Below are 19970 nucleotides of genomic sequence, written 5' to 3' on the forward strand. Positions count from 1 at the left end.
TGAGGGCTAATGTGCCCATCCCTGGCGTAGAGAATGTAAGGTTGCAAATGATGCAGAATAGACAATGGGCGATTGCTTCCAAATCAGCGTTTAACTATAGACAGGATTGTAATTATTTGGACCATTCCCTTTTATTCATTGGTCGAATGAATGGCATTTGCAATTTTTGTAAGGCTAAAAAGTGGGTGAAAGATGCACCAAGTATGTGTTGTAGCAAGAGACATGTAAGTGAGACATATAGGTGAGCCTTCGCTGACAATCAAAGCGCTGCTTACAGGTGAGCATCAGTCGTCCTGTCACTTAAAAAAAATATAAGAAAATGCAATGGTTGTGACTTCGTTTGGTGGTAATGAAATTAGGAAGGGTAATTTCATGCCAACGTTTAAAATACATGAACAAGTTTACCACGTTATTGGGAGTTTATTGCCAGCGCCGAACACAACACCAAAATTTAAATTGACTGCCAATATGCGAATAAATCTTTGTGGAGCTGGACCATCCAATCGGTTTGCAGAGTTCCTACTTAAAATAGGTAACGGTTGCAAATCTGTCACCAAAGACGGTTATGTAATAATGCCAGATATTGCAGGAACCTGTGTTAGAACAGTTGACCAACTTATTGATAACGTGTATCCAGATATTATTAATTTGCACCACAAAGATTCTAAGTGGTTATATGAGTGAGCTATAATTACTTCGACGAATTCAGATGCAGACGAAATCAACAAAGCCGTTTGTCAAAGAATATTATCAGAATATAAAATTTACAATTCTTTTGACACAGTGACAGATGAAGGAGACGTTGTTCACTATCCAACGGAGTTTCTTAACTCTCTTAATCCCTCGGGACTACCTCCATTTCAACTAGAACTTAAAATTGGTACGCCAATAATCCTTCTACGAAATCTTAAGGCTCCCAATTTATGTAATGGCACTCGACTGAAGATAACGCACTTGATGCCTAATATCATTCAAGCAAACATTTTAACCGAACCTGCAGCAGGCGAAAGCAAAATGATCCCTTGGATACCAATGATACCTACAGATCTTCCATTTAGTTTCAAAAGAGTACAGTTCCCCGTTAAGACGTGTTTTGCGATTACCATTAATAAGTCCCAAGGGCAAACATTTAATACTGTTGGCATAGATCTTCGAAACGAAGTATTTTCTCACGGTCAATTATATGTGGCTCTGTCACGAATTGGTTCCCCGCAAAACAAACTGTTCTCATTTCTGGCAATGGAAATAAAACAAAAAATGTTGTATTCACTAAAGTTTTTAATAATTAAAATATATCCTTTTTGGTTATTGTTCCACAATACATCAATTATAGTATACCTTATTTCATATCTTGAATTAATATTTACTCTATACAATCCTATTTATTTTAAGTAAGACTTTTGAATTGTTACCTTTTCGTTATCTATTTTTAATTTTTCTGTAAAAAAATTTAATAAACAAATTATTTATAACGTTAATGAATTTAAAAGTGTTTGCAATTAATTCAAATATGGGTAGTAAATATTTGTAAGTCTAACATAAGTTACACATTATACTCATATTATACTCATGTATGTGTGTTTACATGTACGAATAAAGGTATTCTTTTATTTGCATTTTAAACTACATTAAATTCTTTCCAATACCCTCATCGTTTCAGTTTTTGCGGCGTAACAAAGTACGCCGGGTATTTGCTAGTAAAATATATTATGAAAATAAAATATGCGGTTCTTGAGACCACAATAGACTAAGCATGATTTTTTAAGAAAATTTCCTTGCGTTATGGAGCAAGGTACAACATAACTCGTTTCATCGCAAAGTGCTTCTGGTTTAGATAATGCAAGTATATACTAACGATTTCACGCATTTTAGAAAAAATAGTCAGATAGTATTAGGTATAGATAAAGTCTACTTGCTTTGTCACTTCAATGGAGTCATTACAAAGACCAACATTACATAGCGGCAATTATGTACTATATGTGCAGTTTTATTCAATTGCCGCTGGCATTATCTACTTCTTATCGCTGCCTTCGTGGACGATTATCTTTTGCAAAGTAATTAAATTGTAATATTTAAAAATGTTCAGTAAAATTTATGAGGTTTTCAATGGAATTCGAATTATTGCTAATAGGACAACAAAGGCAACAATAACGATGAGTATTTCCATAGTACAATGTGCTATATGATAAACTGTCCAACTAAGGTTAAAGCAGGAAAACGATTTTTTCCAAATCACTTTTATTGTATCGTAAAAAGAAAAAACTTTGCACTGCGAAAAAGCGATATTATTTACTTATAAAACTAAACTGTATTCGTGCAACGACAATAGTTTCACGTAAACCGCGTTCGAAAGTGTGTTGCATTAAGCGTTTGCGGCATTTCTAACAACCTTTTCTAAGTGCAAAAACACAGTGAGTGCAATGCAAATATTGCAAATATTGGCACTCTGCCTCCTAGCGAGCACCTGCCTGTGTGCTCCAAGCGATAAACTGGTGCAAAGCACCGAGTTAAAACTAATGCAATTAATGGTGGACACACGCGCTGAGCAACGCGACAATCCGGAACAAAGTCTGGCTTGTTTCGAATACTATCTAAAGGTGTTCGAGGAACTGAACGAGGAGTATCGCGAAAACTATGCGGCATGCTTGGCTACAGCGTCGGAAAAGCGCGATCAGATAGAAGAGAGCACGCAGCCTGAGCGCGACGCTATTGAGGAGTCGGCGCTTTCGACATGCACGGCACTAAAGGGATGCGCAGTATTGACCGATTCCGTTCTCTACTTCAATTGCTTTGCGATTAATGTAAGTAGTTTAAGTGAAACCACTTAAAATTAATGAATTAGTGCAGTTAGTGTTGCAACATCTTCTTCTTCTTTATGTAGGGCAAACAAGGCAGGGAAAGTATGTACAAAATTTCAGCGGACGCCAGTGAGACGCTGGCAGCAGTAAGCGAACAATATCGTTTAATCGAAAGTGAGGAGCACCGTTGTACGAATGCCACAGGTCGCGTATATGTAGAAAAGACCCATCAGGCTAGTGAGGATTTGTCGAGCTGTCTTCGTGGCGAAACAACTGTGCCTTCACCAACGTCCACTACATCGACGTCGCCCAGCGAAGACTCCAGCACAACTGCAGCGGGCATAGATTGGAAAAGTGACCACATTTATGATGATCAACTTCTGTCTGCAGTTGATTCACATGATGTGAGTGGATATCGCAAGTTAAACGTGTCATAAGTAGTGAAATAAAAATGTAGATAATTCTTATTTATGTAATACTGTTTAACCCTTATTGCACTTATGAGTATGTCACATAAACCAATTTAATAAAATTTTATGAAGTCTTTATTTCAAAACTTATTTTCTAAAAGAAATTATGTATTAAAGTATATACTATGTATATATTTTAAGAACGTAAGAGGGAAATGAATAGTTTCAAGAGAGTTAAGTTGAAATACATTTGAGTATATTTAAATTCGTAGTTGAGGACTAAGAGTGTTTAAAAACTTGTATAATAAAAAATGGTATTGGAGTACAACGCGCATGGTTCCCTAAATCCAAAGGTATAGAAGGAATTAATAAGCGAGATCAACAAGCTAGAAAGCAGGTGGCTAGGAAGCCCAAAAGGATCGGATTAAATTTTTGCCATGAGCCCACACCCCATTAGAGAAGTGTACCGAAAAAAGGGAAATTGTTCTGGATTCATGAAATAATATTATTTCTGTAAGAATACACTCCGAAAAGGTTCAGAAAAGTCTCTCTAAAGACAAATTAGGACTAGTTTTGGTAATCTATATTGCTTCCCTCTGATTAAGGCTCTTTATGTGTAAAGTTTGCATCAGATATACTAACTTCTACAGTAGTGCAGTCAACAGAAATTAATCACATTGAACCACTATAGTCCATAGCTGCCATACAACTAACCGATCAAAATCCAGTTCTTATAACAAAAAGGGTCTTGAACCTTTTTCCAATGTGAGAACGTTTCCTTAAAACTCCGTGACACAGCTGTTGACTATACTAAAGAATAAGTTCTGAGTGAATTTTAGAGCGGACCTTGCTTTTATTTAACAGTCTTCACTAATACACACCGCGAATTCTTCAATGTAGGTTAAAAAAGATACAACATCGCAATAACTAACAATTTTTACATATGTTTGAAAGGTATATAGTAGGTAACAACAAAAACAACTCAGGCATATAAAAAATTATAGAGCATTGCTATGAAGTAACTCACCTTATACCTTTAATTTCTTGCAATGAACGCAAATGCGTTTGAATGACACATGCGTTGTTGAACAAACACGCACACATACACACGCGCTTGAATGCGCGCACTTGAACACACTGACATACATACATACGTAAATTTACATTTTTCAGTTTCATAGCTGCGAGCTGTGCGTATATTTGCTTTGCAGAAGTTGAAAAAAAAAACAACAACTACACTCACACTCAGTCACACAAAGACGCACATACTCACATCCGTCAACAATCTAAACAACTTCGCCACCAAAGGCATTTTTTCTACACTTTTTCTCCCTTGCTCTCTCTGCCCTTCTTTGTGCTTGTGTGACAGGTGCGTGCAACACTTGTCAGGCGGAGGTGTGTGCGCGTTTTTTTCGCCGTACATAATTTTGCAACGGTGTCTGTTACAGCCGCCGCCTGACATATGCCTTCAACCGCCAGCGGCCATTGCATGACAATCACAGCGATCCTTCTGCCATTCTCCAGCAGGAATTCTAGTGGCACCGCCGGCTTGTTGTTGCTTTGCCATGGTGCGTGTAAAGTGTGTCTTGTTCACAACTACATTAGACACTTTTTTCTTGTTGCAGCGCCACACCGACAATGAGCGACAAGTCACACTTTGGCATTCGGCGCTTTGTGTAACGCCTGCGCCACTTTTTCAAGTTGCATATGCCATTTTCAATTCTCAGTTGTTTTTTGCTTAAGAAATTTAAACTTCATATTTGCATTTGTGTGCAGCGGTGCTTTCTTATGCATGCATTTGCTTTATGCTTCCTAAAGCTTTTGCAGTCTTGTGTCTTTTCGTGTGCTTGTTGTGCTTGTTGTTTTTGTATTTTTTGTTGTTTTTCTCTGTGCGCATATAATGGAAAATTGATGGCGCCATCGTCATTGTCATCATCATCACCATCAAATTCATGGTCTCCGTAAAGCTTCGACATATTAAAATTTGTCAATCTGCCAGCGGCGCTCAGGCGCATGCGTGCTGACAGTAAACGAGTTCCGAGTTTTATTTTTCTATTTTATTTTTTCTGAAAATTGATGGCTTTTCTCACAACGTTTGCATCTGAAACGCATCTGAAACGCTTGTTATACGCAATGCGAAATGATTGACTGAAAGCCAGATTTCAATTGAAGTGAAACGCTTTGCTTCTTTGCTTCGTTGAAGCGAACTCTCAAGGACTTGATCTCGGCAGTGCGTTTCTGCGTATTTGTGATGCACGAAAAGCTCATTGTCTTTGCTATGAAATGTCGCTTTAAATTTGAGCGAGTGTAGAAGCGAATGCGGAAAACAAAAGCCGAAAGAACGTTTCAGTGACAAAAGAAATAGCATTTAATCAGAATTGACCCAGACTGGTCCATTAAGCAACGTTTTTTAGCCTCGCGTGAAGTTTTTTTTTGATATGTAAATTAGTGTGAGTTTGGCAGCTGCTTGTTTGCAACGCGAAAGGTTTATCTGGTAATTTTTAATGGAATCACGGCAAGAGAATCGTAGAAAATGGTGAAAAAGTGAAATGGGGCGTCCACTTTATCCTTAGATCAGTAGTTTGAGTGGCGTAAGGCATTCAGAAGGCGGCGTGAAGTCGTCGAGAAATTGTCTCATGCAAGTTGTCTTTCCACCTTTGTTAATAGCGATAACGTCAAAAAAGTTAATGAAACAGTTGATGCAATTGTGTTGTTGTCAGGGAGAATAGGGAAATTTTTGTTTTTGATTGCGATATCTGTCGCGTAAAAAGCCAAGATTATACTTTGAATTGTAATAGGAGCTTCCTGTGTGTTACTATCCAATTTTCTGTATTTTCTACCTACCAGTTTTTTGATCAGAGTAAATATCGAATTGGCAGTCCAAGGTCGAGCAAAACTTGGGTAAAATCCAACTTTTTTATTGCCGCCATTTTCTCAATTTTTTTTTTACCTAACGCATTATCTTATACTACAATTTTTTTTCTACTTTTGTAACATGTTGTCACAGAGTCTATGGTTTTGTTTACCTAACGCTTGTACGTACTACCTAAAACTAAACGAGATAGATATGGGGTTATATGTATATATGATCAGGATCACGAGAGGAGTTGAAATCCGGGTGACTATCTGTCCGTCCGTCAATATCTATAAGCTCTAACCTAAGTAAATATTGCGATATCTTGATGAAACTTGGCACACACATTTCTTGGCAAAATGTAAGTAAGACGAATTTCGTAGATGGGCGTAATCCACCACTGCCATGTCCACAAAACGGCATTAACTGAAAACCTAAAAATAGCCATAACGAAGAGCTACAACATCAACAATGGCCAAATTCTCCGAAGAAAATTTCTATACGAACTTTTACTGATATAGCGGAAATGGTCGAAATCGGACCACAATCACGCGCACTTCCCACATACAGCAATTTCGAATTTCATCAGAAGCTTTCTAATCCAGTGTACAAATCAAGAAGCAATTAATATAAAGGAATGAAACTTTGCACTTTGGTACCGAATATTTAAACTCCAGTAGCTATAGTTGACTTTTAAAGGTATGAAGTATTGGTAAAACTAGATGAAACCGGGTATTGCTATTATGATACATGTTAATAGAAAAATTATGTAACAAAGATTTGAGTAAAGCATTATTATAAATTCAAGGAATTTTCGTATAAATAAGAAAAACATGAAGTACTTAATGTAAAGTAGTTTTAAATGCATGGCAAATTTATATATGCAAAAAAAAAATTATATACAAAATAATTATTAACTAATAATACAATTCGTAATAATTCGTTGAAACGACATTACTATTTAATTTTTATGTCGTTGAAAATTATTACCTACAAAAAAGCAAAAGCTGGAAACGTTACAATAGACTGCCACTTATGTGTAGGCAGGCATGTATTCAATTGCAAATTAACGGTAAGCGCAAAAAATTTAAACAAATAAACAGTAAAGCTGTTAAAATAAAATACGCATTACAATTAACGGCAAAAAATTGCATAACTGAATTAAATTTTAAGTGCGAAAAAAGCAAAAAAAAAAATGCAAAAATGTGCTAAAAAAATTCGTGCAATTTAAGCGCATAAATATATAATCAGATTTTTATTTGCAGTTTTGAATATTAAAAATTCCACATATACTTTTTCAGGTAATAAATATTAAATTTACTGACGCGTATGTGTATGTATGTGAGATATTAGCAAGTTGTACTTACGAAACTGTGCGCCAACATTTTGTTAATTACAGCGAGTGGGTTAATTATGCGCGAGTGCCAGCCAAGGTAAACAAACGGTAACTGCAATTAAATGGTTGAGGAAATAAGTTGTGAAATTAAAAAAAAAAATAATAATATAAATATTTTTTTAAAATGCTTGTTCCACTGTTTTTAATGCAATTTAATTTTGATTAAAAATATTTTAAACTGAATTATAGAAATCTGTTTATATAGGAACTAAGTGTTGGAAATATGTATGTAAATATATATACAGAGAAGAAATATCGTTGACCTCGGCTGCATTGAAGATTTAATACCCTTCACAGATGCGTTTGTTATAGCATAAAATGGTATAAAAAGTCCTTATCTCGATTTTAATCGGTTAGTTTGTATGGTGGCTATATGCTATAGCGGACCGATTAGAGAGATATGTTCCAAAATTGTAGCGTTGTCTTAGAAAAAACTGTTTGCTAAATACCGTAAGGATATCTCGTAAATTGAAAAAGTTTTCCATACAAAAACTTTATTTTGATCGGTCAGTTTGTATAGCAGCAACATGCTCTGCGTGGGATGCTCATTATTATTCATTATTTGGGGTATATACATATAAATATATATGTATGTATACATGTAAAGCATATATTTTTAATCAAATACAATTGTTAGCTAATTTTTTCACCGTTTTTTTTAGCATATCTCAAGCGTTTGCCATTGTGCTTTTACAGCCAATGACAAATGTTGCATGCAACGTACTAAATCGGGGTTGGCTTACATTTTAATTGTGATTTTAAACTTTCACACCAAAAGTGAATGAAACAAAAACAATAATAAAGGTTTAATAATTTAAAAAAACTAGAAAGTTAGCAATTTATGAGCGCGGGACTCGTAATATTTCCATATACATAGATGTGTGCGTTTGTGTATAGGAGTGTGTTGGCGTTTATTGCTACGTTACAGCAACCGACTGGCAAAAGTTAATAACCGTTTGAAATGCCATGTGTAGTCTATGATTTATGTATGCGTATACCGTTATAATGGCACACATTTAAGGGCATGTACACACACATACACATATGTAGCATAAGCATGCATGTATGCATGGTGAGTATACGTGTTTATTTAAAAAATAGCTGGTGCTGTCGAAGCCTCAGCAGCAGGCGTGTTCAGCGTGCGAATTTAATATATATTTTGTTGGATTTTCGCAGCGAATTAATCTGCAGGCGAAATAAACCGCACGAAAAAGTTTTGAATAAAATTCGGCGCACAAAGTGAGTAAAAAAAATAGAAATATGTGGCATAGTGTGTGTGTGTGCACACTTTAGCATGACAATCACGCTTTACCATATAAGTTTGTATATAAATATCTAATTATTTCTAGCCGTGAGGGAAGTGTAGCTATTCGCAGGCGTAGCTTTTGCCCACTCGAGTTAATTGCTGGCGGTGTTTGAATAAAAAAATAATTTTATTTTAACGGAAATTCAATTAAAATGTATTATTTAGGAATGCTGTTGGCGTGAGTTCACTGAGAAATAATAAAAAACGAAGTGTGCGCTTAGCATTTGGTGTGAAATAGTTTAATATTTTAAATGGCAGTTATTTTCAACTATTAAGTTTAGCTGAAATTCACAAAGAAACCGGTTACTAAAGCTTTTGTTTTGAAGCAGAAGGAAGCATTTGTTCACCTAGGAAAAAAATCACGGCAGATGGCTTCAGAGATATGCGACTTACTTCGTCTTAGAAGTTCGGTTTCTTTGAGGAAGTGAGATCTAGTGGAGATACATATCAAATTTAATTCTTTGGAAAACTTCTCTTGATCAGGCAAAAATCTATATTATCTACATATACCGATATGTGCTTGTCATCACACTTTTTTTACCTTCCAAAGGATGGAAAAGGCTACCTTGTTTATCTTGAAATTTCTGTTGGACGATACCGGGATTTTCAGTAAACATTTTATTAAAGATAAAAGAGCTTTTGTTGATTACAGAAGCATTTAAAAAATATAACTTTTTGGTGGAGAACGCTCCAATACTGTTTCTTTATAGACTCAAAAGTTCGTTTCGTTTCTATGGAAATGCTTGAAGTTAAGTTAAGTGTTAATGAGACATTATTTTTGTGTCAAAAAAAATATCGCTGACGATGGTGGTGTTCTAACTAACTTATTCTGAACATGATTCTCAACGACGTTTTCCTATTCTCAGACCTCAAAAGATTATTCGATGATAAGCAAGTGGTGAGATAATGGGCGAGATCAACGCCTTTTTTGAAGCAATAGGCAATCTGTACTATACAAATTATATCTGATATTTAAATGATTATTATATTCTATTTATTGCCCTTTCTGGGAATTAAACGAAATAATATTATGGTACAACAGTTTTGGAAACGCTGTAAACTGACTCATCCCGTCATAATATCAAATGATGCGGTTAATGTTTTCTGAATCCAAGATTACTTTTATGAAATGTTGGGGTTTTGAGGTTCTTAGACATAGTGGATTTCGGTAGAGAAATGATAGTATATAAAAAGAAGGTTTATAAGCGGTAATTATGCAATTTTCCAAGATGAATCATATTAAAAATTGTTATAATGAGGTTATGGGTCTTAGGAAGTCTTTTCAAACTATTAATTATACTCCAAACAGGGTGTGTTAAGTTTTGTTTGCAACATTCAGCAGGAAATGTCGTGATAAGCTGCGTCGATTTAGCCATTCCTGTCTATGAGTCTATATATACATAAACTGGTATCTCAGTTTTTGACTTTTGCATTTAAAATTTTTCACATGTCTATTCCAAACCAAAAGTATGTGTGATGCACTAAGGTCCACTTCAACCATGGCCCTTAACACTGTTTTACACATAGCGCCCGTAGACATCGACGGAAGATGTATGGCTGCGAAAGCTGCTATACCACGTGCCTAAACACTCGGAAATCGTCATACACTTTGACTTCATACCGAATCACTTGGCTCATAGAGGCGCCAAACCGAACTCTGGCGGTTCCTTCTCTGCCCGTATACCGGCAAGGGAGTTGTGGATGGGAAGAACCTGTTAGAGGAGAGGGACAGTGACCTTCTTTACATATACTTAGGTCAAAGCTTGCGGAGAAGTTTGGTAAAGGGGTTTACAGTCAGGAGCTTGCTATCAGTTCCAGCTTCAGACTTACTGACTATTGCGGTGTTTCACAAGCCGAGGTTGCAGATATTAAGGTGGCATTGAACTTACTGCTCCGGTTTGCAGCCTCATTTAGAGAAGTAACCAGCCACTCAGCTAGCCGAACGGTGATAACAGCCTTGAATTCATTTACAGTGCGTTCAGGGCTGGTCAAGAAGTGCCTAACCCCCATATAAATAGCATCGAGTATCTTTGGGATGAAACTGGTATGGGTGCCAGGTCACAGCGGAATCGCAGGAGATTTTTAAGCTGTAAATTAGCAAGGAAAGGCACCAAAAGTCGGTGCGCTCATATTCTCTTGTGTTCAACTACTAGATAGCTAGACTTCACGGAAGCGTATCGGTAAATGCGCTGTCGCAAAACCATTTGGCCCAAGATCAATTGCAAGCGATCTAGGGATCTCTTTGACCTCAGTAAGGCTAGGCCCTCTCAAGTGCCGGACATTTGACAAAACATTACCTTATTGACGTCAACGCAGTGAGGCTGGAAATCCTACCAGACGCCATCTGAAGAACCTGTATGGAAGAAGATTAGGTGTAAACAACTCTTTCTTTTTGACAGTCTCGCGTTTGTGAGATCAAGGCTTAAACACTTGGGAGCGCAAACCTTCAGACATCCCACCGAACTGGCGGGAATAGAGATTAAACGCCTGTGAAAATTTGTGTTGGCTACTAAACGTTTTGGTAATTTGTATGTTCGAACACGGGATGTCTTTTCAATGGCTTCACAAAGGACTAAATTAAGCAGTCCACGTGCGATCTTTAATCAACTATCTAACCTAAGGCTAAGCCCTACATCTTCCCCCAAAGAGCAGCTCATGTGTTGAAACCACTGATATCGTATCACTATAGCATATATGTAGCTTGAATACAAATTGACCGATCAAAATGAAGTCGTTGTGTGGAACGTGTGTTTATTTGAAAGAGTTTATTCACTATATTTGAAAGAGATTATTGTCGAAGGCAACGCTGAAGTCTTAAAATATATGGTTCATTTTTATATATTTTATATTTATATATGGTGAAATTTTATGGTTTATTCAGAGCCGAAGGCCTCTGTAGCCTACGCTTTAACTTAGTGAATTAATTATTTATAATTAGCTCTCTTGTAAATAAATAAAATCGGTATGGTTCAGATTAGATCACAATAACTTATTGTTGTCATACTAACTATTTTTGCATGGAAAACTTTCTTATGTGACGAGATATTTTCACAAAATTAGGCATGGATTATTTCTTAAAGCCACGTTATAACCTGCGAATAAATTGTTTAGATCGGCCCATTGCGGCATATGGCTGTCATACAAACTGACCGATCGTAGTCAAGATAAAGGTCTTTTATACCTTTTTATGTTAAAAGAAAGGCAACTGTGAAGGGTATTATACTTCCGGTGCAGCTGAAGTAAATTTTTTTTTTGGTTTTTAAATATTGTTTTTTTTTTCAATTTTTGCAATTTATGATTAAAGATTATATTATCAAGGGTGTCAAAAATGTCAATAAATCGTATACCTATTTATGAACTTTTCTTTATGTAACGTTATTGTCGATATATAATATATCTAATTATAAATCTAAAATAATTTTTAGTATTAATTTCAATTCATTTTTCAAAATTTACTTAGCAATTCAAACCAATATTTTATTATTTATGCAACAATAAATTTTCAAAAATAAAAACTTTTTGAGTGCAATTATGTTATATTTGCCAATATTTTTTCAACTTTTCTATTTAAACACATCAAATAAAATTGCAGCAAAAAAATTAAATATTTTCCAATGATTTCTATTAAAAATTTTGCCATTAATTACGCACATGTAGAGCTCACACTTGATTTCTAATTTTTCAACGCACATGCACAGGCCACAAGGACACCCACTTGATGGAAAATGTTGAAAATTATGAATTATGAATGTAAACAACTTCAAAATTTATTTCGAAAACACACAACGCGCGTACAGCACAACTGTAACGGGGGAGGGTGGGCAGTGTGTTTGTGTGCCACAGGCGCGGCGACCGCAGTAAACTAACCTGATCAGCTGGAAAATTGTGCTATTTATTCATTTTCCGCAACAGGTGGCACTCAATTGCAATTTCCACTGTCACATTAGCAATATCGATGCCAATTTTCGCAGCGCGGCAACGGTTTATGACCATCACCTACATATAATTATGATTAGCCGCAGCGGTAGCAGGCGATGCGTAAGCCCAGCATACGAGCTCACCTACCTATTAGTATGTGTGTGTGTGTGCGCTAGCGTGAAAATACGTAAATTATTCTGCGTTGAGTGAAATAATACACACTTGCAGCAGCAAATATGTATGTACACACACACACATGCAAGTAGTTATGATAACAAAGGCCAAATTGTAATGAAGTGAATTTATATTAATGATTTTTATCAATAAAACGATTATTTATCACTAAATACTTACGAGGAAATTAATTACGCATACATAGAAATGGTTTTTTATCATTTTCCCGCTAGCCTTTCACGCTCATTAGCCACCTGCGCTGCGTTAGGCGGAAAAGTGTAGCCTACCTACAGGCGCTATCATCGCTACTGCTGCTACCGTTGTCGTGCAGTAGCTGCGGCCGCTGTTATATGACAGGCAAGTGTTGCGTAATACAACAACAGCAACAACAACAAATGGAGTTGATAAAAATTGTTGAGTTTGAAACTTTTCCGCTTGTCACTTACAGCCAGCGGCAATCAAATGACGCGATTCGTGTGTAAATAGACGAGTGCGGCAGCAGCCAATAAATTCCGGGTCAAGTTTATTGCCTCGTTATGCAGCTGAATACTCTTAACTTTGAGCCGCAGCTGATTTATTACACATTTATTGAGTGAATAGCTTAGCGAACCGACTGTGTGGGCGGCTTGTTTTTTTTCTGCGCACTAATACATACGGCACACATGAGTGTGTTGTCACATGGAAATTCCACACATCCACATGCAAACAAAAAAAGGAACATACATACAACACATACATATATGCCATATGGAAATTCCAAACATACACAAACAAGCAAAAAATAACACACACATACACACATATATATATATACACATATCGTAATATGCAATAGTGTTCACTAGAATTTTTACTGACAGTGATGCTCGAATTCTTTGCTTTGCTTTTTGTTGTTGTCTATATTTATTCGTTATGCTAATTTGTTAATCTAGCAGTCTGACTGCCGCCACCGTTATTTACATTTAATTTACTATTGTGTGCTGCGTGAAAAATTTGATAAGCATCGGTAGTAATACTTATTTATGACAATTCATTAACGTAATGTTATTTAATTGAAATTTAGTGTCAGTCAGTTGTGGGAAATGCAAAGCACTTTTCATTACGCAAATAAATTTTGTGGAATTTGCCTTTAATAATTGTCAATAATGCGAATTTAGACGGATGTTTCTATGAAATATGGCATTTTTCTAATTCAATATTGTATTTCCGGTAGATTGTCTCAATTAAGTACTCCATTTTATTTTGCCTCCAATAAATGTGTAAATAATGTGCGCGTAGTTAATTAGTTAGCCATAAAGTATGCTAATAAAAGTAGTCATCTTTGTGGAGAACATATTTATATGATTGCCAAGTGGGAAGAAATTGACAAAATTATGAATTTCAAACAAAATATTTTCAAAACTTGAACAAAAATTGTCATATTAGAAGTGCTCAGGCTAAAACCAAAATGGGAAAAAACATAAGCCGCGGCAGCATCAAAGCGTCAATACCTTTAAAAGGTACATTTCTTATAACAGAGAATGTATCTTTATCTGAATTTCGATCGATCAGTTTGTTTGACAGCTAAGCGGTATTGTGGTGCGATATGAACAATATATATATTAGAAGATTATTGTGCTGCCATGGACAGCTACTTGTTTACAATGCGAAAAGCTTCTCTGACAATTTTTGTCATGGAAAATTATTAACAACGAGTTTGCTTAAAATTTTGTGCTTCCAACGGAATTACGAACACGAAATCACTGAAAATGTAGCACAAATGTTTTGGAGTTTCTAATCTTTCATGAACACAAGTATTTTAATGGCTCAAACCAATCAAAGAATGTCGTAAAGTCATTGAAAACTTGCCTCATGCGAGTCATCCACTGCTTTTAATGACGGTAAATTCGAAATAGTTAAAGAACTAGTGCTTGAAAAACATCGTGTTGGAATCAGAGAGATAGCAGAGGCTCTCAACATCGCTTGTGGATTAAGTCAACACATACCCAATATTGTTTAATGTTTTGGGTATGGAACATGTCAATATAAGATTCGTAGCATAAGATACTGGTTGTATAGATGTCGCAAAAGACATGCTTGACTAATTTTATCGAATGCCTCATCATTGGTGACGAGACGTGAGTTTATGAATGTGATGAGGAAACTGTTCAACAATCCAGTGAGTGACGCCACAAAAACAAGCCAAAACCGAAAAAACTACGTCAAAGTCGGTCAAAAGCCGATGAGATGCTCAATATTTTCTTCGATTACCGTGGTGTAGTTCACCATGAATTCCTTCCAGAGGGTAAAATGGTCAATAAGGACTTCTACTTGGCCGTGTGAGGCAAATTGAGGTGACAATTCGTTGTAATCTGACTGATTTAAGGGCAGAAAATTCATTTCACTACGATAATTCGCCATCACAGATTGTGATTGCCTTTATTGCAGTTATTAAAATACATTCGCCGACAGCACGGGGGGCCATCCCAGATGAGATTTATAACATGTGTTTGGAAATTTATTTAAGCATTGGCATGCTTGTATGGGCTCAAAACGGATCTATCTTGAAGGCGACAATAAATATTTGTATTATGTGATAATATGGTTTTCCTTTCTCAGTCCGGGTCAATTTTAGATGGTATGGGGTATTCTGGATCCAGTCTAAAGTCTGTACTTATTTCAGTTACTTTTGTCTTTACACTAAAGTACATATGTTTTGAATATATATACCATATTCAACTTAATATAAAAATAATGAAAAACTTTATAGGTGGTACATATATGAATGCCAAGTAAAGTAACGGCAGTAAAATCATAACAATATGTTCACTTGACTTTTTTAAATTTTGTATAAAGCGAATCAGAAGTTCCAAAATCACTATACATTGTGATAAAAAAGTACCCAGAAATTGCAAATAAAACGAAAAATATTTAATTATTCATCAATATTTATTTTTTCGCCTTCAGAGTAATCATCATATGACTCAAGCAGCTCACGACTTCTGGTCTTAGGCGAAGCATCCGCTACGCCGGTTTGAGCGCTGGCTTTGGAACCCGCCAAGTATAAAACGCCCCCCATGAACAAATGATCCATACCATATGTAATACACTTATGCCAACGATTTTTCCGTTCCTCGAAAAAGTTTTCATGAGAACTTTTAGAGATGGTTTCAGTTCCTTCAGAGCATTTTGTTTTATCTTCTTCCACTGAAAACAGGTTTGAAATCGCACGGAGCCAAATCTGGTGAATATTTTGCTTTTAATTCGGCCTCAATGGCGGCTGGAAGCGATGATGAATTATCATCGTTTAAAATCCATGAATTGTTCTTCCACAATTCCCCCCTTTTTTGGCGGATGTGCTCCTACAAGCGTCTAACGAAACGGCTCTGGCGTGGTTTTGTTGGTTTCGCCTCGTTTTGTTCCTTCATTCGAATCATTTTGGCTTATTCGCATTTCGAACTCATGTACCCATATTTCAGCAGTAGTTATAATGCTCTTCGTGAATGTAGGATCAGATGCACGATCAGGCATATCCATAGAGACATGTTTGCGATACTCTTTCTGAAAAAAAATCAACTTTATCAAATTTCAAACTCACTTGCTAATAAATCTATGACAGTCATATTCATTTCAATATATTTACAAATGGTTTAACATTTTTAAAGTTGGGTAGGCTTCCTTCAGTAAAGTTGTATTTTGATGGGCCCACCTTTCATAAAAACTACTAAAAGAGGTTTTATTCATTAAAGTATATTTCAAAGTCGAATATTTACATTCTTCTAATTTTTTGTCGTATGCTAGATAGCGAAAATCTTCTTATATTGATTACTTTAGTTATTTGCTGCGAAAGAACTTACTTTTTAGAAACTTCTAATATTATAATCAAACGTTGCTATATTTTAATTATTATCACAGTTATTTAGTTGATTAAAATTCATTAAATTATTCTACATGTCATGCTATACTTGTGCTCTCTTTATCGCATGCTAAGTAGTATTTCGTTATCTAATGAGTTTATTGTCTCACGTAGAGTTGAAAATATGCGTCATCACGTTTTAAATACATAATGCTGTTGAAAAATTATGAAAGTCATTGCACAGTCGCTTGAAAGAAAAGTATAAAGTATACAGAGTTGGAGGACTGAAAATGATTACCGAGCATTTGATGCATGAAATAGAAGCTCGTGATTTCGGCGATGGTTTGGTTTTGTTTCAACAAGACGGCACTGTCAATGTATTTATTGAGAGATGAATGGAAAGAGATAACACTTTGGTCAGCAGATAATTTCACGTTTTGCATGGATAAAAAAAATATATCTTGGCTTTTTGAAACATAATTGCGATAGTTTTTATTTATCTCATCTATTCAGCCATAGGAAAGTGACTCTCTTCTTCTGGTATATAAAAGTTGATAAACGTTTTGTGTTTCTGAACGCCAAACAATAACAGTAAAGAGGTTTATCACTTGAAATTTAGTTTATTACTTAAACTTTTCGTTACACTCACGACCAAACAAGCCTTTAAGATTGGATTTTGACTATTTTCAAAACATTAAAATCAGCTGCTTAAGAACTTTGCTGTTATATAATTTCTGTATATATGTATATGTATATATTTATATTTGTAAATTTTGTTATATTTTTCATTATGAACATTTTACATTAAAAACGTCCATTCAGTTTCCTCTGGAGCATGTTTGTCATGTAGCTAAAATCAAATAAGTCCTCCTCTGGTAAGCCTTGTCTGCCATCTGACGGTTCAGATGTTGGAGCGTCGCTCGCAGTGGTTGCTTCAGGGGAAATGACGGTCGATCCGGGCGCTTCAGTCGATGCGGTTGCTTCGGTGGTAGTGTCGGTTGAAGCCGTGGCAGCGTCGGTCGTTTCCGGGGGGCTCCACGTACCAATTAAACAGTTGTTCAGATGCGCTCTACTAACACTTAAGTCTTCCACGTTCTTAACACGGGCGTTAGTAGTACACACACGTTCGGTGTCGTTGATGGCTTGATATGAAATTTTCAATTTGTCAGCAATGCGCTCCGATGTGACGGATATGTTAAACAAAGTCGGGCTTTTAGTGGAAGACTGTTAAGATAAATAGAGGGTTGAGGAAAATCAGTAAGTATAGCGTATACATATTTAGAAAAATTTGTGATGTGTATGTAGGGATGATATCAGATTACAGTTTTCGTTAACGCAATCTGTTTTAGGTTCCTTTAACAAAATTTGTAATTGATTTCATTTTTCACTTCTTTCAACTAATTCTATTACTAACATTTTTATTCACTTTCGTTCTAAAGAGCTTCTTCATTGATTCCTTACTCATATTAACACTTTTTAACCACACAATGACCATTAATATACAAACTATGAGAAAGCAAATACTTACCGCTTGATTGTAGCACTGGAAGAACTGCAGACCATCAGTGAAACTTTCACAAGCGCTCAAGGCTGAGCAAAGTGACTGACCCTCGTCCAAAAGATCTTGACGTTCCAAAGCACTTTGCTCCGAAAGCAGTTTCTTTGCCGCTGTTGCTGCGCTGACGCACAGGTTGTACTCAGTGTAGTAGACTTCATTGATCGCGGTTTGATTATCCAAATACCAATCGAAGCAAGCATCGGTATCGCCAGCACCGCTACGGGTCAGTTGCAATGCCTGCACCACCTGGCGTAGCACCAAGTTCTGCTGGTCGAGTAGTGGCTGCCAATCCACAGGCGATTGTGCCAAGGCGCTGCTGACAATTGTTGCCAACAACAAGGAGAACAAAGATTTTGCCGACATCTTACACACTTTTATGCTTTGAAGTATTATACTTTATTTATTCTTAATTTTTAAAAAATATTTTTAGCTTTATTTGCTTGCGAAAATTTTAAATTTCTGTTCACTGTAGATCGCTTTTTTCGGAACTGTGTTACTTCAACTTCAACTTCAACTTATTACTGATCATTGAAAGCACTGTTCAAGAGTATTTATATCAATGCGGAGTATTTTGGTTAATATTATTTGGTTGGCATTACTCAATACGTGTCTATTTTAATCTGTCAATTTTAATTAAATTTCTTAAACCAACATACAATGCAACCGTAGATATTCTGTCTGTCGAGCGGTATTGGACCAAACAATTTATTTCGAGTGATTGAGTCATAACGAAAAGCGTTATGATGGAATAGAATTTCACTCCGAATGTCCAAAAAAATACTAAAATTTCGTGTATAGTAATACCAACCTTTATTATCGCCTTCAGAATAAGCTCTCAAGCCATATATGTATAAGTACTTGTTATAGTCCTAGAATGACTTCCGTGACTTCAGCTTATTTTCGGTTTTTCTATTTCTGCTCAGTTCTTGAGGGACATCGCTGTCGCTTGATTGTTGGATAGCTGCGACATCATATTCTTAAAACCACGTCGCATTACCGGTTATGATGATGTTAGATCGAAGTCGTTTTGACAAAGTATCCGGTTGTGGTAAGAGTCTAACATTAACACACTTCATGACCAAACCATTAACCAGAATTTGTTTATACATAAATAATGTTGAGAACCTCAGTACTTATGTTCGTGATTAAGTGGACTCACCAAAATATTCTGCAACATTTTCAACCATTTAGAGGTTGTGAAACCATTCAAAAAACAAAATTTCAAGTAAACTCTTTCCTATGGTAAAAATTGCACTTTTGAACACATGAACAGTCCGGATCAAATTTGATCAGTAGGTTCTTCTCCGTATTTCTTACGAAATTAGGGCTTATTGGATTTATCAATACCATGTCTATTTTTTTAATGTTGTGTAACTTTCTACGCGCATGCCTAGAGCAGTTGAACCAAGCAGAGGTACATTTTTCAATAGTCTTTTCTTGAGAGATCACGCATGAGTCGTGTCAAGCTCAGTATTGTTTAGTATTTCACCATGGAAAGACTTATGCCAAAATAATGTTTATAAATGGTTCAACTTTGTTATTAAATTTGACATTCGGTAAATAAATTTTTTCATGAGAATAGCCCAAATTATGGTCGACATAATCGGCCTACAAAGCGTACTATTCGCATCATCATCGCCCATTTTGAGATCCAGAAATCGACCGAATAGATGCTGTTCAGAACGCAGTGAAGAAAATATAGCAGTTGTAGCTGAGAGTGT

At 35.9% G+C, this 19970-nt stretch overlaps 3 protein-coding genes across 5 annotated transcripts in view; 1 reads left to right on the forward strand and 2 right to left on the reverse strand.

The window, feature by feature from the left end:
* Positions 1-12634, reverse strand: part of LOC105226251 (uncharacterized) — a 101649-nt gene extending 89015 nt beyond the window's left edge. Inside the window, exons 1-2 of one of the 3 annotated variants that reach the window (XM_049453120.1) lie at positions 12455-12634; positions 7430-7510 (exon numbers count right to left, since the gene is read on the reverse strand). In XM_049453120.1, coding sequence (XP_049309077.1) covers positions 7430-7447 — 18 coding nt within the window. In that variant the 5' untranslated portion in view covers positions 7448-7510; positions 12455-12634. Of the gene's footprint in view, positions 1-7429; positions 7511-12415 lie in introns of all 3 variants that reach the window. The other 2 variants (XM_049453119.1, XM_049453121.1) reach the window with 2 other exon arrangements.
* Positions 2318-3358, forward strand: LOC105226250 (uncharacterized). Its single transcript, XM_011205076.4, has 2 exons — positions 2318-2801; positions 2882-3358. The coding sequence occupies exons 1-2, from the start codon at positions 2421-2423 to the stop codon at positions 3233-3235; spliced, it is 735 nt and encodes a 244-aa protein (XP_011203378.2). The 5' UTR covers positions 2318-2420; the 3' UTR covers positions 3236-3358.
* A 4771-nt stretch (positions 12635-17405) lies between the features above and the next one.
* Positions 17406-18771, reverse strand: LOC105226252 (uncharacterized). Its single transcript, XM_011205079.4, has 2 exons — positions 18220-18771; positions 17406-17915 (listed from the first exon to the last, which is right to left on the reverse strand). The coding sequence occupies exons 1-2, from the start codon at positions 18610-18612 to the stop codon at positions 17496-17498; spliced, it is 813 nt and encodes a 270-aa protein (XP_011203381.2). The 5' UTR covers positions 18613-18771; the 3' UTR covers positions 17406-17495.
* Positions 18772-19970: the final 1199 nt, after the last annotated feature.

The sequence above is a fragment of the Bactrocera dorsalis genome, chromosome 3, assembly GCF_023373825.1.
Source record: "Bactrocera dorsalis isolate Fly_Bdor chromosome 3, ASM2337382v1, whole genome shotgun sequence".
Classification (NCBI taxonomy): domain Eukaryota; kingdom Metazoa; phylum Arthropoda; class Insecta; order Diptera; family Tephritidae; genus Bactrocera; species Bactrocera dorsalis.

What these genes read in the sequence shown, in the direction of transcription:
- LOC105226250 (XM_011205076.4), top strand. Translation starts at nt 2,421, where the DNA reads ATGCAAATATTGCAAATATTGGCACTCTGCCTCCTAGCGAGCACCTGC. An exon ending in TCAATTGCTTTGCGATTAAT is followed by an intron (nt 2,802 to 2,881) that starts GTAAGTAGTTTA and finishes TTCTTTATGTAG; the next exon opens with GGCAAACAAGGCAGGGAAAG.
- LOC105226252 (XM_011205079.4), bottom strand. Translation starts at nt 18,612, where the DNA reads ATGTCGGCAAAATCTTTGTTCTCCTTGTTGTTGGCAACAATTGTCAGC. An exon ending in TCCAGTGCTACAATCAAGCG is followed by an intron (nt 17,916 to 18,219) that starts GTAAGTATTTGC and finishes TTATCTTAACAG; the next exon opens with TCTTCCACTAAAAGCCCGAC.